Raw genomic sequence first — 13,726 nt, forward strand, 5'->3', positions numbered from 1 at the left:
GGTGGATATTTTATTGTGTCTCATTTTATCTTTTAAGAATGTGTGAAGAGCAGGCAATTAAAGTAAACCCACTGAACTCTTGCTCATATTGAACAGATTTCCTAACTGACAGCAATATGAGTATGACTGCATGTGGTGTTCAAGTCTTTTCAGTGATGAGGCAGAAATGCAATGCAAAGTCTGCTTTTAACTTTTTTTAAGGTACATGTGCATCCTAATAATCTCTACTACATCTGTTGAAGATGCACATATTCAGAAAAATGTGTATTACACTATAGCTGATTTTGCGGTGATAATACTTTCACATCTTGAGAAAACAGGTTGAATAATGGAAATGAAATAATTGTACCAGCAATAAATTATTCTGAAGACTAATAATAAAAAGAAATCTGATTCTGTCCCATCTCTCTAAGATACTCATCAGTTGGTCATAAATACTCCTTATTTAGGACATAGGGAAAGCTTTCAGTAGATGAGGCTGAGTGTGACTGATACTGAGAATGAACACTGAACTCCTTTGTAAGACCTGATCTCAGATGAATGTTCATGTTGAAGTCCAACTTAGATGCATGGTGTTTCTGCAATATATATTGGGCTGAAACTGTTCTTTTCAGAAGCTTAGAAATACCCTGTGTCTGGGGGAATGAGAGGGGATTATTATTTTGTGCCGTTTCTTCCCCATTTTTGATGGTTTCTGTGAAATCAGAAAAAGACAAGCAAAAGGGAGTTTTGTATAAATCGTATGCTTTAGCACTATGCAAATACTCTGTAATCTAAATAGTGTGGAGGCATGTGTGTGACTATGCACGCATCTTAATGGGGCTTTTTCACACTGACATTTCTTTTTAGAGTTTTGCTAAAACTGTAATGGAAGATCTCTAAAGGAAAAAATGGTTGATAGCTTCTGTGAAGCAAGAGAGGTTTGTACAGAGCTGCAGAATACTTCTGTTTCCCCCACACTACAAAGAACGGTATGTGAAAGTGCTTAAGGGTGTTCACCAAATAATTTGAGTTAATGGATGGTATGAAACTTGCTCATATGTTTCTTTCCTCATTATCACATAAATAGTGTGGCAAGGCATTACTGGGGACATTGATTGTCTTTGCTTTGGCCCAGTTTTGTGAAGTTCAACTGAGAAAAGCCTTTCATCTGTCCCAGGAGACAAGACAGCCTACTGCTGAGCTCCTGCCCTTTTAGATTTCACCAGATTTCTCCTTAACCCAATAATAGTTCAACATAACAGTTGTCTCCTCTTCCCCAGGATTAGCTAAACCATACCGTGTTGCTTTCTCTTTGCTTGTAAAGGCAGCAAAGGGCATGAAGGACGGTTCTTGACTAAGGGGTTCACTAGCACACTTCACAGTCCACAGAGTCCCACCCTACTGAAATGGGGTCCTGCCTTAAGAAGTGGCTCCTCCTAATCCCTCTTCAAAGTAGAGGTCTCCTGAAGTTTTAGAATACTGTGCAACCAGAGGTGCTTTCCATCCTAGCCTTTTTTTTTCACTAAACACTGCTAATGTGATGAGGAAGACCAGGAGCTAAAATTACTATCTCCACCTCCTTATTTCTCTTGCTACAGCACTGACAAAGAATTGCATAAACATCTTGAGACAAAAGTGGAAAAAGATGGAGGAGAAAGGCAGATACAACCAGCACCTTGCTCTGATAGGTGTAAAGAGTAGCAGGAGAATTAATGTGGGGCTTTCAGTACATAGTTAAGCTAGTGTGTGCCCCATCTGTCAAGTAAGTTTGACCACTTTAGATCTAAATATAATACAACCAGAAGGTAGGACAAATCTGCTATAAAGCACCGTGGATTTTTTTCTCTTCTTTCCAATCAATCTTGAAGTTGACCAAGCATTCGGTTAAGCAGCAGTCTGCTGAAATACGAGTGGTGGAAGCTCAGCAGCATGATTTCTTATGTTCTGGGAAAGGTGACGTACAGGTTACCCAAATGAGGCAAACATGAATATCAGCCTAATGTTACTATTAATGTTTTTCCATAATTTTCTGTGTAATAATGAGAAAAGGTCAGAACTAATTCTGTTCTGCTACCTTTTCCTGTTGTGGTTTAGCGCAGCTTGTCAGTGGTGAGGCGCAGGACAAGGTATACATGTTATTGTCAGGTAGTGCTGTCATTTTTTTTTAAACTGCTGTGCAACTGGACAGTGCTGTGGAGCAGTCCTGGGCTTGAGCATCTCTGCAGTGTGATCTGCTTATTTTGCAAGCTCAGAATAATCCCCCTCTCCTCTCTAGTGTGTGTATGCAGAACTGAGCACGGTAGACTTGCGAATGCATCATCTCCTCTGTTTGCCTATGTTGTAGGGACTAGATCATGAAGAAACCAAATGTAGCAAATGATTATTCAGATCACACAAGGCAGCTGTGATGCACCTTTTTCACTGTCTGTGTAAATGTCTGTGGACATAGAAGCAGATCTGGTCCCAGCAGGGCTAACTTCCTGCATCAGCAAGCTACAACAGTGAGGAAGAGGAGGAAAGGGTGCCTCATACCCATATGACTGTTATAAAGAAAATATATTCTGAAGGGCAACCTGTTTGGTTTTTTCCCTTTCAAGTGAGATCTCAAGTAGAAATTTTCAGTTTATTTGCAACTCACTTTTATAACTACCCTTACCCTCAGTCTGGGTGTATGAGTCCAGAGCTCTTAAACTGTCTTAGAATTGTGTGTAGTAAGAGTTTTATGATAAACTAACTCTGACATCATCTTGTGAATCATACTGGGGCAAGATCCTGAAACAGTCGGTACACGCTAATAGCTCAAGGAAATTTCTGGGAGAGTGTGCTCCGCTTCTGTTCATTCTTGATTCTAAAGCTTTTGGGGGCGACAGGACTTACAAACATTGCAAAGGTTTGATTTGAAAAGGCTTTTTTAAATTTGAACATCACCTGCTTTTTTTGTGACTTTTTATGTTGGTCACAACAGCTAATGCTGTTTGTATTATATTGCCACCTATATGGAAGGGTGTGCAACACTTTCCATTATAAGACTGTTTCAGTTGCTTATTATGTTGCCAACATTCAGCTGTTTGGGCTGAAATTTTCCATGCTGGGTGTCTCCTTCAGGCTGAATTTCTTGGGAAAGTTTCAATAAAAATACTTGAACCATTCCAGGGAATGAGAGGAGGGGGAAATACTATATTTTGCCGATGTTATTAAAGTTGCTGCAAGCACTTGATTCAGAAATCATTGCACCTACGTGTTTTAGAGCAGGGAGTTGAATTATTAGGAAGGTGAAAGGGTGAGGAAAGAAAAAATGGGACTAGAAGAGATTTCTTTCTAAGGAATGGGCTCCTCCCTGATGTTGTGAACCATCTGCAAGAAAGCACACAAACCCCATGTTTGTCAAAACAGGGTCAATGAATGGCTGGGAACTGAATGATTCTCTGTGTTCCACTGCACTTACATGAATTTGGAGAGAGAGGCTTATGAGGTGTAAACACAATCCTGTGCAACAGAGATTGCAAAAGAGGACTAAAATCTGCATAGTGGTGGAACTAGAGGGGCAGGGTTATGGAGTTAAGAATAAGAGCTGAAAATAGCAGAGGTAGATTTGCTCAGCAAGGAGATGGATCTGAAGATGGTGAGAGAAACTGTTAAGCAAGGAGATGGGATTTAACCTAAGTGGTCTTACGGCAGCTTTTGTTAGTTAGAGTTCATTTTCTGTTTCCCACACACCTTGTGCATTTAAATGAGGCAGGGAAAATTGTATGCAATCATGTAATTCAGAAACCAGTATTCAACCTTAATTCCAGCATGTTTCATTTCTGAGGACTTGATGTTGCAACCATAATGTACTTCAACATGAAAATTAAAGCCTTAGTTGGAAATGTCATCCTGTACCCATCATTAAAACGCTTATATTGTAAGCTCTGAAGAACACCGCCATAGTTAGGCACAAGTATAATACTGCATTTCAATTAAAATACTGAAAAATGTTTTATTTTAATCCATTTAGAAAAGTTTCCTTTTCAAAACCATAGCACTGCCAGTGCTTCAGCAAACATGTATGGGACTGTTCGGATCTGAAAAGGTTAACTGCATAATTGAGATATCAAGAACTGAACTTCTCAACAGACTCTGCCTTCCATTTCTCTCAGGTTCACAGTGTAGACAACAAGTGACGTTTTGGAATATACCCAACATGCTTAGCCCAAATGGGAGCGAGTTAACAGGACAGGGAGAAGTTTCAGCTATAACTTCAAATTTTCCTGATTTTTATGGACTTCAACCAGACTGGTTATACCTCAGTATTATTTTAACATTGTTATTTGTGGCTGAGTTTATTAAATAGCAGCGTTCATGCTGCTGCTTTTAATACCTCACACTTGAGGTTATCTTCCAAGTTTTCAGGGCTTTATAATGTTGCCATAACATTTTCTTAAGCAATAAGGCTTCCCATCCAGAAGCAAGCATACATCATAGTACAAATTCCAAAATAGTGAATTAGACACTTCCTAGTTAGAGGAAAGCAAATGTGTACTGAATGCCCATTATTAAGATCCTTTAACTTTTCTTTCTTGAATGAAATTTAGACTTCTATTTAGGGACTGCTTTGTCTATAATATCTGCACCCTTGTTTAGAGAAGAGAAATTTAAAACTGAACTGTTACTATGGATATCTGCTTTTTAAATATTAACTTCATAAAAATGCCATATCTGGGTTTGACATGATGTATTGTCTCTGTTCAAAGAAGATAAGCTGTCGTGTCATATACCTGTTTATTAATGTCTGCGGATTGCGTGTTGATGTTACGTATCATGGCAAAGATCCGCTTATTAATGCCTTCATGGTATGGGTGGACGGGATACATCTTTATTGCTCTAATGGTACTTAAAATTTTATGCCACAGTGTTTTGAGGCTGTGTGAAAGTACACAAATCTCTTTTTCAAAAGAGATGGGGTTTTTGATATCTAGGCCAAATTTTTCTTTCATATTTTGCAGAGATGCCTAGAAAAACATTTTTTTCTTTCTCCCTTCCCTATGCACCCCTTACTGTTCCACAAGAGCTGTTTTTTCTCAGAGGTCTCTCCATAAGTGCAGTCAGGTCTGGACTCACGGCCAGTAGGATCTACCCAGCTTCTACCCAAACAGCCCATGTGTTGCGAGCAGTCACAAAATGTTGGGTTTCTATGGAGCCTAAATGAATATAGTGATTCATATTAATTTAAACTGTTGGTTGAGGCCCAGAGAAGAAACTGGACTGTCCTGCAGTACCACGTTGCAGATGCTGTGGCAGATGTGAAGTATTGCTGTGAGACCCAATGTGACCTGATGGTCATGTTCAGTGCAATTGTTGTGGTACTGCGGTCTGCAGAATGAGTTTGTCCAGCCAGCCTGTGGCCTGATCCTTCATACGATGGCAGGATATAAACTGTGAACCAGACGACTGATGTGGCGGTATTCCCTCTGCCTCCCTCTCCTCAGGGTCTGCTGCTCTTCTTTGGGAGCTAAAGGTGGATCTCCCAGTCCTCTGTTGGATTTTGGACGTATGTCAGGGGTTGCTTCCACATCAATATGATAAGGAACGTCAAGTCACACGACAGGCAGTTTGCTCGCATAGCAAATATAGTTGTCACGTGACAAGAAATTGGATAGAGTGATGGGTTGGCCCTGGCTAGCAGCCAAGTACCCACATAGCCGCTTGCTCACTCACCCCCACACCCCTGACCCCAGTGGGATGGGGAGAAAATAGGAGGAGCAGGAGCAAGAAAGCTCATGGGCTGAAAGAAAAGGAATCACTTACCAAGTACTGTCGCAGGCAAAACAGACTTAACCTGGGGAATTTAACTTAATTTATTTCCAACTAGCATAAATATTTAATTACTGGTTCGTGTATTTGTTATTGAGAAACAAAAGAAAAACCCTAAAACACTTGGGGGGAAAAAAGCCACCTTTCTTCCCCCTTTCCCAGGCTCACCTTCACTCCCAGGCTCACTTCACCACAGACCTCCTCCCCTGCTACCGCTGCAAGCCACACTCAGTCCCTTCGGTGAGGCAACAAGCGGTGCAGGGGTTGGGCTCAGGTTGTAGCGGTTTCTCGCTGCCACCCCTTGTTTGTCACTCTTGTCCTGTGCTCTGATGTTGGTCACCTGCAGGTTGCAGTGCCTCCAGGGGCGTTCCTGCTCTCCACCATGCAGCACCTCCTACTCCTCTGACCTTGTTGTTCTCTCATGCCCTCTGTTGTTTCCTCCTCTGTTCCCTTCTCCTCTTTCCCTCCAGCATTTTCTACCCCTCCTTAAATATGTTTTCATTGAGGTGCCACCAGCTTCGCTGATGGGCTCAGCTGTGTCATGTGGTGGGTCCATTGTGGAGCTAGCTGAAACCAGCCATGGCTGGCACGAGACAGACCTTGACCTCTTCTGGCCCTGCAGCCCCCTCCGCCACCAAAACCTTGCCACCTATACCTAATACAACAAGTCAGCTTTTTCATTATTTCTTCCACAGACTTGTTCTCTGTGGCCACTTCTATCCCCAAGTCTGCCTCATTCTCTTTCCTAGGCTCCTCTGAGGAGAGTGTGACTATTGAAAGAAAGCCAGGTCACCCTCACTTGGTCCAATACAAATAATTGCTGGTAATTTTTGTCATTCTGTTTCCTTACTGGATTGCAAATGTGAGTTTCTGGGTGACAACTGGCTCCAAGGCGAGTGCAGCGTACCGGCTGCACCGCGTTCTCACCTCTCTGAATGTGCCCTTCATGGTTTGCCAAGGTTGCAAGAGCTCATTATGTAAAAGCTTGTGTCTTGGCTAAAACCTGGTTTACTCTGTCTAACCTCATCAGACAAATGTCTGGGTGTAACTTCACTTCTTGTTCTGTACATGTTCGTGTTTATTGTTTTATTCACCAACAGGCATAGCTTGTACTTTAGCATGAGCATGAATGACAGAGGACTGTATGGACAAGGTGATTTACTTTAGCCCGTCTTTTTAGGAATCCTTCAAGATGGCTCCTTAGGCAGCAGAGGGGAAAGACAAAGGATTAAAATATTGCTTGAATGCGAAGTGCATGAAGTCTGAGTTGCAGCGATCCCGTTGCGGGGGAACCCCAGTCCTTCCAAGTGAGGGTTAATACAGGTGCCAGCAGTGATGCTTTGAATGTCAGCATAATGCAGTATTGGGTATTCTAGTGTAACTGTGCAGGCACTTGGAATAAAAGTGATCTTTTTCACTTAAATTGTTCTTTTTTGGAAGGAATCAGAATAAAAGTGAAAAAAGCTATTTTTATTCCAGGTGGGAGATCCCATGCAAAAAGTCGCACTGCTGGAATTACTGCACTACAGGTGCACACCTTGCGTTGTGCTGGTGGAATTCCCTCTCAGCATCCCACAGAGATGAACCTTGAGTTGCATTAGGCCTGCAGCAGCATGTACCAAAGCTCTACAGAGAGACCTCTGTAGAAACCAAAGTTTTCAAAAGCTGGGAACTCCGGTTTGAGGAATTGCAATTTAATTGGACACCTTTTATGTCAGGCAACGTTGTCTAAAACCTTTAGAAAAAAGATGTGATTATTCTAAGTTGGAAATGATGTATCTACACAATCTGATTCATACTACCTCTTTGACCTTCAGATTCAATACATTTGCCCCTAACGTTTTTCTCCATTATAGCTACTCAGCTATTTTTTCCCAAAGGATTGAGTGCAGTTATTGTAAAGGATTGAGTATAGTAATAATATTGCGTGCAATGCTGATCTCTGGTTGAAGTTTAAAAAAAACTTGTGTGTTTGCACATGATGCAAATGTCTAATGTAAGTTCTATGGAAATCAGAAGCAAATAACCCAGATCTTGAACATGGGAATAAAGCTGTTGATGGAGAAATTTGTATTCTTGAAATCTCTGTGTTGCAGAGGAACTTGTCATAGCTGAGTTTGAAGCTCCATTTGGTCACTGAGTGCAAAAAATACTTTATCTAAAGCTTGCTTGCGGACAGTGTTTCAAGCCCCTCATCCTCATGATTGTCCTTGTTCTAGATTTATGACTGATGCAGCTCGACGTGAGCAGGAGTCTTTGAAGAAAAAGATTCAGCCAAAACTCTCTTTGACTTTGTCAAGCACAGTGTCCCGTGGGAATGTATCTACTCCACCTCGCCACAGCAGTGGAAGCCTTACTCCTCCAGTCACCCCTCCAATCACTCCCTCCTCTTCGTTTCGCAGTAGTACTCCTACAGGTAAGCACCTACTGTTTGGTTTATCCCAAATAAACTAGCAATTTTGCTACATGGCATTTGGAGAACAGTAGACATACCGAGGCGCTGGGAAGAGGAACCCCTAAAAACGAAACAGAAAAGCTTTGGGCTCTTTTATTTGCATTTGGGTTGCAATTTCTAAAATGCGTTTGGGCATTTGTTTCCAAACTCTATGCTAAAGCAGAGAAGGACACTAACTTTAAAAATCACAGCTGAAATTATTACACAAAGAAACTAACCTTACCAGAATTATCAAATGTGCAAAAGACCCCAATGTATCAGTAGGAGAGCTCTGCACGTGGTACAGTGCCAGTTAAGATAGAAGTAAAGGTGATCGGGATCTTGCCCCCTCCCCCTGTGCCTCTTTCCATTTTTTTTTTAGGTAAATGAGTGGACAGGGAGGAATGTTCAGCTGCTGTAGACATGTAACATATAGACATGACTTTCATTAGGAAACTAGGTTCAAAAGAAGTAATGTATGAAAAAAGTGATCTGTGTTTTCTTCAAAAACAAGTATTCCAGTGGTTTTCCCAGGTATCAAATTCCAAGGAATTTTTTTGCACTGATTAGAGAAACTGAAAATTGGTTGCTGTGCTGAACCAGATCTCTTGGCTCAAGTCAGTCTGGTTTACGTTAGGTAGAGATCTTGTCAGATAATTCTGATAGACTTCAGATTAAATACCAATATTTCTTTCTAAAAAGCTAAATGCATATAATACATCTGTTCTGTAATAAATAAGCTCAACATATTCTTCTTAATAGAAAATCATATGAGCATTTCTGCTTTGATAAATTGCTATGCCATGTGCTTTACATAAGCTGTTTAATGTTTTAGTATTAATGATTAAATGGAAAAGTTGTAGCAGTCCTTGCGACACTCTGTCTGGAAGTTCTGAAATGAATTGGTTGTTCAGTGTGTCCCTGGATATGAAAAAGGGAAGGATGTTGAGAACAGGTAAATGATAAAGTCCTAATGTAATGCAGAAAATTTTAGAAGTAAGATTTTCTTAATTATCTCCTATTTGAAACAAAGTAATTCATTTCCTTGACATCTTACAGATGTCAAGGAATTTCTGCTTTCTTTTGTTTTACTTTTTGTGCAGCTCCTCCTGAGAAAGCTAATTCATGATGTGGTCAGGTAGTATAACTTTGCACATCTGTCAGGAACATTGTTTAGCAATGTACTCTTTGAAACATGTTCCATCAAATACTAAAGAAAAAAAGCCAGTATTTGTGTACTGAAATACTTTTATTTTTGTTATTTACATATTTTTCAAACTTTTTAAGTTACTCAGAGTGTTGTTTTACCTGTAGCTAGGAGAATCAGCTTGTTTTGGCTAACTGAGTTTCTGGGAGTCCTGCCTGCCAGGTTATAAATAATACCAACTTCCACTTTCTGCAGCCTCTGATCCAAGTTCCCCATTGGAGCCCTGTTCCAAGGTTAGGGTTTGTAATAGTCTGGTAGCAAAAAACCTATATTCTTTCTTGAAGTTTGTTTTTTTTTTTTTTAATTGACTAGCAACTGAGTTGCATTGCAGCAGCCTCACCCCAGAATTTCCAGTTTTGTCATCTTAAAAGTTTTTCTGGACTTAAAATAAGTCTTGAGATTTTTCTGATAACTACAGAATTTTTCACAGTGTTTGTTTGGCATAGGATTTTGTTCTCCGTGATGGTTATAACTTACATAGATGAGATGCTCCGAGCCCTGCCACGGCAGAGTTTCTCTTTCTGTCAGTGCAGTGCCTGCAGAGGGAGCCCAGGAAGGCCAGCAGACTAATTTTAGATAGGAAGCTCACATGTCTGTTACTGGCTGATGTGAATCTTTTTCTCTCAAGTGCAAGTATATATGGCAGTTGACTAGCAAGGTGATAAAACCAAGGATAGTTAGGCAAGATCTGTTTCAGGGAAACAATTTAGAGCATGTAAATCGTCCTGCATTTCAGCCTCGCCAGTGCCTACACAACTTTCAAGCCGTAGAGGCATAGCCTCCACTGTATCCAGTGAGAATGAAGAATATTGCTGTATTCCTTCTATGCGATCCTGTTTGATTTGTACTCTGAGCAAACTCTTGTTAATTCATCTTTGAATACAGGTAAACTTGTATGTTGTGGTAACTTCAGAAAATAAAGAGGCTGTTTTTCCTTAGGTTGCCTGAAAGGGCATCATCTGGGTTGATGTTAAGTATTTGTTATAATCCAAATATAATCATTGTCCTCATCCTCCTTTAGACCTATACTTTGTCAAAAACAAATGGGATTGCTTTGATCCAATTTATTAAGGAAACATTCAGAATGGCAGTTTCTCTTTTATTATCTCCTATCTCAGTTGTTCGACACTTTGATAGGGTACCAAACTTCAGCAGTGTGCCTGGCATTACTGTTACTGCACAAGGTGTAACTCCGAGATGGTGCCATTTTAGATGCCAGAGAGAAAGCATTCCTCACAGGCTGGTGAGATGGCATACAAACATGCACGTCCCTCACCAGAGAGAGTCTGTCCTATATGGCTGTTTGCCATTCTTGTTCGAGGTAGAAAGCAAGAGCCTCACTAATCTTTTGGGTCCCATTTTTCATGCGGTGTCCTTCCTTTAGGTATGCTGCTTGTCTTGGCTTTGCTAGGTGTGGTAGTCTTATCGTGGGTGAAGCCAGCGGCTGCCTGAATCCCGGTCACCTCTGTGCATGTCCTTACAGCTAAGTCCCGCCATTTCCTGATGCTGTTAAACTACTGCTGTCATTTTTCAGCAAAGCGTAATTTCATATAATGATCTCTCATCCGTGTATTGACCAGTCTCGAACCCACTGAGTTTGTGAAATTTGATAAGAAACAGTTCGAGGTGATTTGGCTGCAGAGAATGTTAAGTTTTGCAGTAAAAATCCATGCCAAAAGACTACGGGCCAAATTTGCAGACAGAGCTGAGCGGCTTCCAAGCTGACACACATACATGCTGCAAATGTTGCATGCGTATGTATAGCACCTTCTTCTGCGTAAATGAGATTATTCATGTAGAAGCAGAAGTATTCAGCAAAGAAGTGTGCTCTTTAAGGCTCTTCTTAGGTAATGAGGTAGACAAGTATTTATCTGCAGGCTCTGTATGTGTTAGTCCCCTGAAACGGCCCATTTGTGGTTTTGGTGGGAAGTAGAAAAGCAGCAGTTAATTTTCTATACCTCCACTCTGTTCCCTCAGGGGTGACTGGCATGTGCTCTCTGCTTACATTTGGCTTTTTGTTCCCTCTCCTATAGCAAATTTTCTCTTCTTCTTAAGACCTGCATCCTCTAATGATTGCAGAAAGTTCACTTTAAAAATTTGATCCAGTTTCTGTTTTAACAGTAGTGTCTCCCGGGAGACTTTGTTTAGTAGGCTTAAATGCTCTTGTTAGAGTTCGCAGGCGGGATTTAGCAAAAGAAATGGCTTCCATCAGCAATACAGACTCCTTATGGTGATAGGGAAATACAGCTAAGTAGCACCAGCACATAGCTTATTTTCGAAAGACGTTAACAGTATGCAAATATTGAAATATCTCTTTATTTAAGGAGCACTCAATTAAGTCACAAAAACTTATGTTGCTTTTATTTTTAAATGTCAATTTTAAACCCACAAAACTAATGAAGTCTAGTTATGGATAAAAATGGGGCTGACATTGCATCTTTAACATACGCTGTTAATTTTTCGAATGTTTTCATACATCTGTGTGGCTCACAGATGAAATTTCCACCCCTAACTTCCTGGCTTTTGCGTGTAAGTCAGAGCATTGACATTCCTTGAGAACTATGATATCTCTTCATACTGAGAATCTTTAAAAAAGATTCAATGATAGTAACTTATTGGTAATTCATTATTAAAATAACCTGGTCCCAATTTTAGTTACAAAAGTAATTCATAGTAATGAGTCTCAGACTTTAAAAAAAAAAAAAAAAATCCACTTTTGCATTGAAGGAGTGCCAAAAATCATCTGAAACCACTGTTTTGTGTTTGTTTGTTTTTCCTTACATATTTATGACAACTTTTTTTTTTTTTTTTTTTTTTTTTTTTTAAACAGTTCCAGGCCTGGGATAGTAAATTTCAGCCTGGAGTGAATTTTTGGCCGCCTTATAAATCTTAAAGCAAGAGTTTAATACTACCAACTGGCTTTTTAATGGCTCAACCCTAAGTCTTGCCCACCCCCAAAAAAAAGCTGGAATATTTGAAAACCTCATAATTAGCATTACATTTTGCTCTGAAGAAACTGGCTCCCAGACCTCCTTTCCTGTTTATTTTCATTTTAATAGATTACAAGTTATAACATTTATGCTGTTTTAATAGGTTTATAGACCTACTTACTGCCTGATCGTGTTGGGCAGCGGATGGCAGCCAGTCCTGGCAGCGAGCATTGAGGATGCTATGGTTGGCTGGAATAGCTGTCGCCATCTGTCAGTCCTTCCACTTGTAAAGGAGATGAAAGAGTGAAGTTTTCATGGGTGGTCATAGCTGACCCCATGAGAGAATTGGCAAGTCCCATTTTGATTTGCAGCTGTCATTTAAGTAGGTGACTAACTATTGGTTTATCTTATTAATTAGGATAAATGCCTTCCTGGGGAGTCATATTTGTGCAGTCATTTTTGACTGACTGCATTTGAAAGATTTTACCTTTCCTTAATATGGCAGACTTCCTTGAAATTTCCACTAGCCCGATCTCAATATTTACAAAAGTGACCCCATTTTCTGCCCACAGAAAATACCTAACTTTTTGATCTCTTTTTTTTTTTTTCCTTTCTAGTAAAACATGAAAGTAATAATTTTAATTTGGAGTAAAAAATACTTCATAGGATTGGCCTTAAGCTTAAAGGAATCTAAGATCTAAACAGTGATATAGTAATCAAGTATGCCTAAAAATTCGGTACAGCAATATTTTAAGACTTTAAAACAAACTGACTGAGGCTTTCAAGTTAGTACTATTGATGTAGAAACCATTACATTTACCATCTGAGGATACTGTTTGAATTATGATTTAGTAGATCTATAGTAACTGAGTAGTTTTTTAGATATGTAGACCATAATCTTAAACTGAAATCAAGACTGCTTTGTAGCCGTGTCAGTAATCCTAAAGCTGCACTGTTTCAGCCAGTTAGAACATATCATGTGAAATGGGCCAATTTTTTTCTAATAAATCATACTAGTGGTGAACCATGACTTTATATAATATGTGATTTAAAGACAGAAAGTGAAATTCAATATATTTTCAATCAAAAAAAAATCAGTCTTCACCTAGTGTGTATTTTCAGAGCCTGGTGTAATTAGAAGTACCTTTGATACGTAGTGTGACTGCATTCTTAAATATCTACAATGATTTTAAATGTGTTTGCTGTAGGTTCAGTTAGCAGCTTAAAGAGAATCATGTCCCATTTACATCATTAGGGAATATCTTGTAAGATTAAAATAGTGTATATATAAACTGTTATTCAATAAAATTAATAGATTCTTACAACTCAGACTATCAGTCTTCTCTCTTATTCAGCTGGATTTTGTTCAGGATTTAAATG

The 13,726-nt window shown here is 39.7% G+C and overlaps 1 protein-coding gene across 2 annotated transcripts in view; it reads left to right on the forward strand.

The window, feature by feature from the left end:
- JAZF1 (JAZF zinc finger 1) overlaps nt 1-13,726 on the forward strand; it is a 200,628-nt gene that overhangs the window by 159,867 nt on the left and 27,035 nt on the right. For both annotated transcript variants that reach the window (XM_087772454.1, XM_087772459.1), the window contains exon 3: nt 7,995-8,191. In XM_087772454.1, coding sequence (XP_087628580.1) covers nt 7,995-8,191 — 197 coding nt within the window. The remainder of the gene's footprint in view (nt 1-7,994; nt 8,192-13,726) is intronic.

The sequence above is a fragment of the Nipponia nippon genome, unplaced genomic scaffold (assembly GCF_047370975.1).
Source record: "Nipponia nippon isolate SJK-2023a ecotype South Korea unplaced genomic scaffold, ASM4737097v1 scaffold_1, whole genome shotgun sequence".
NCBI lineage: Eukaryota > Metazoa > Chordata > Aves > Pelecaniformes > Threskiornithidae > Nipponia > Nipponia nippon.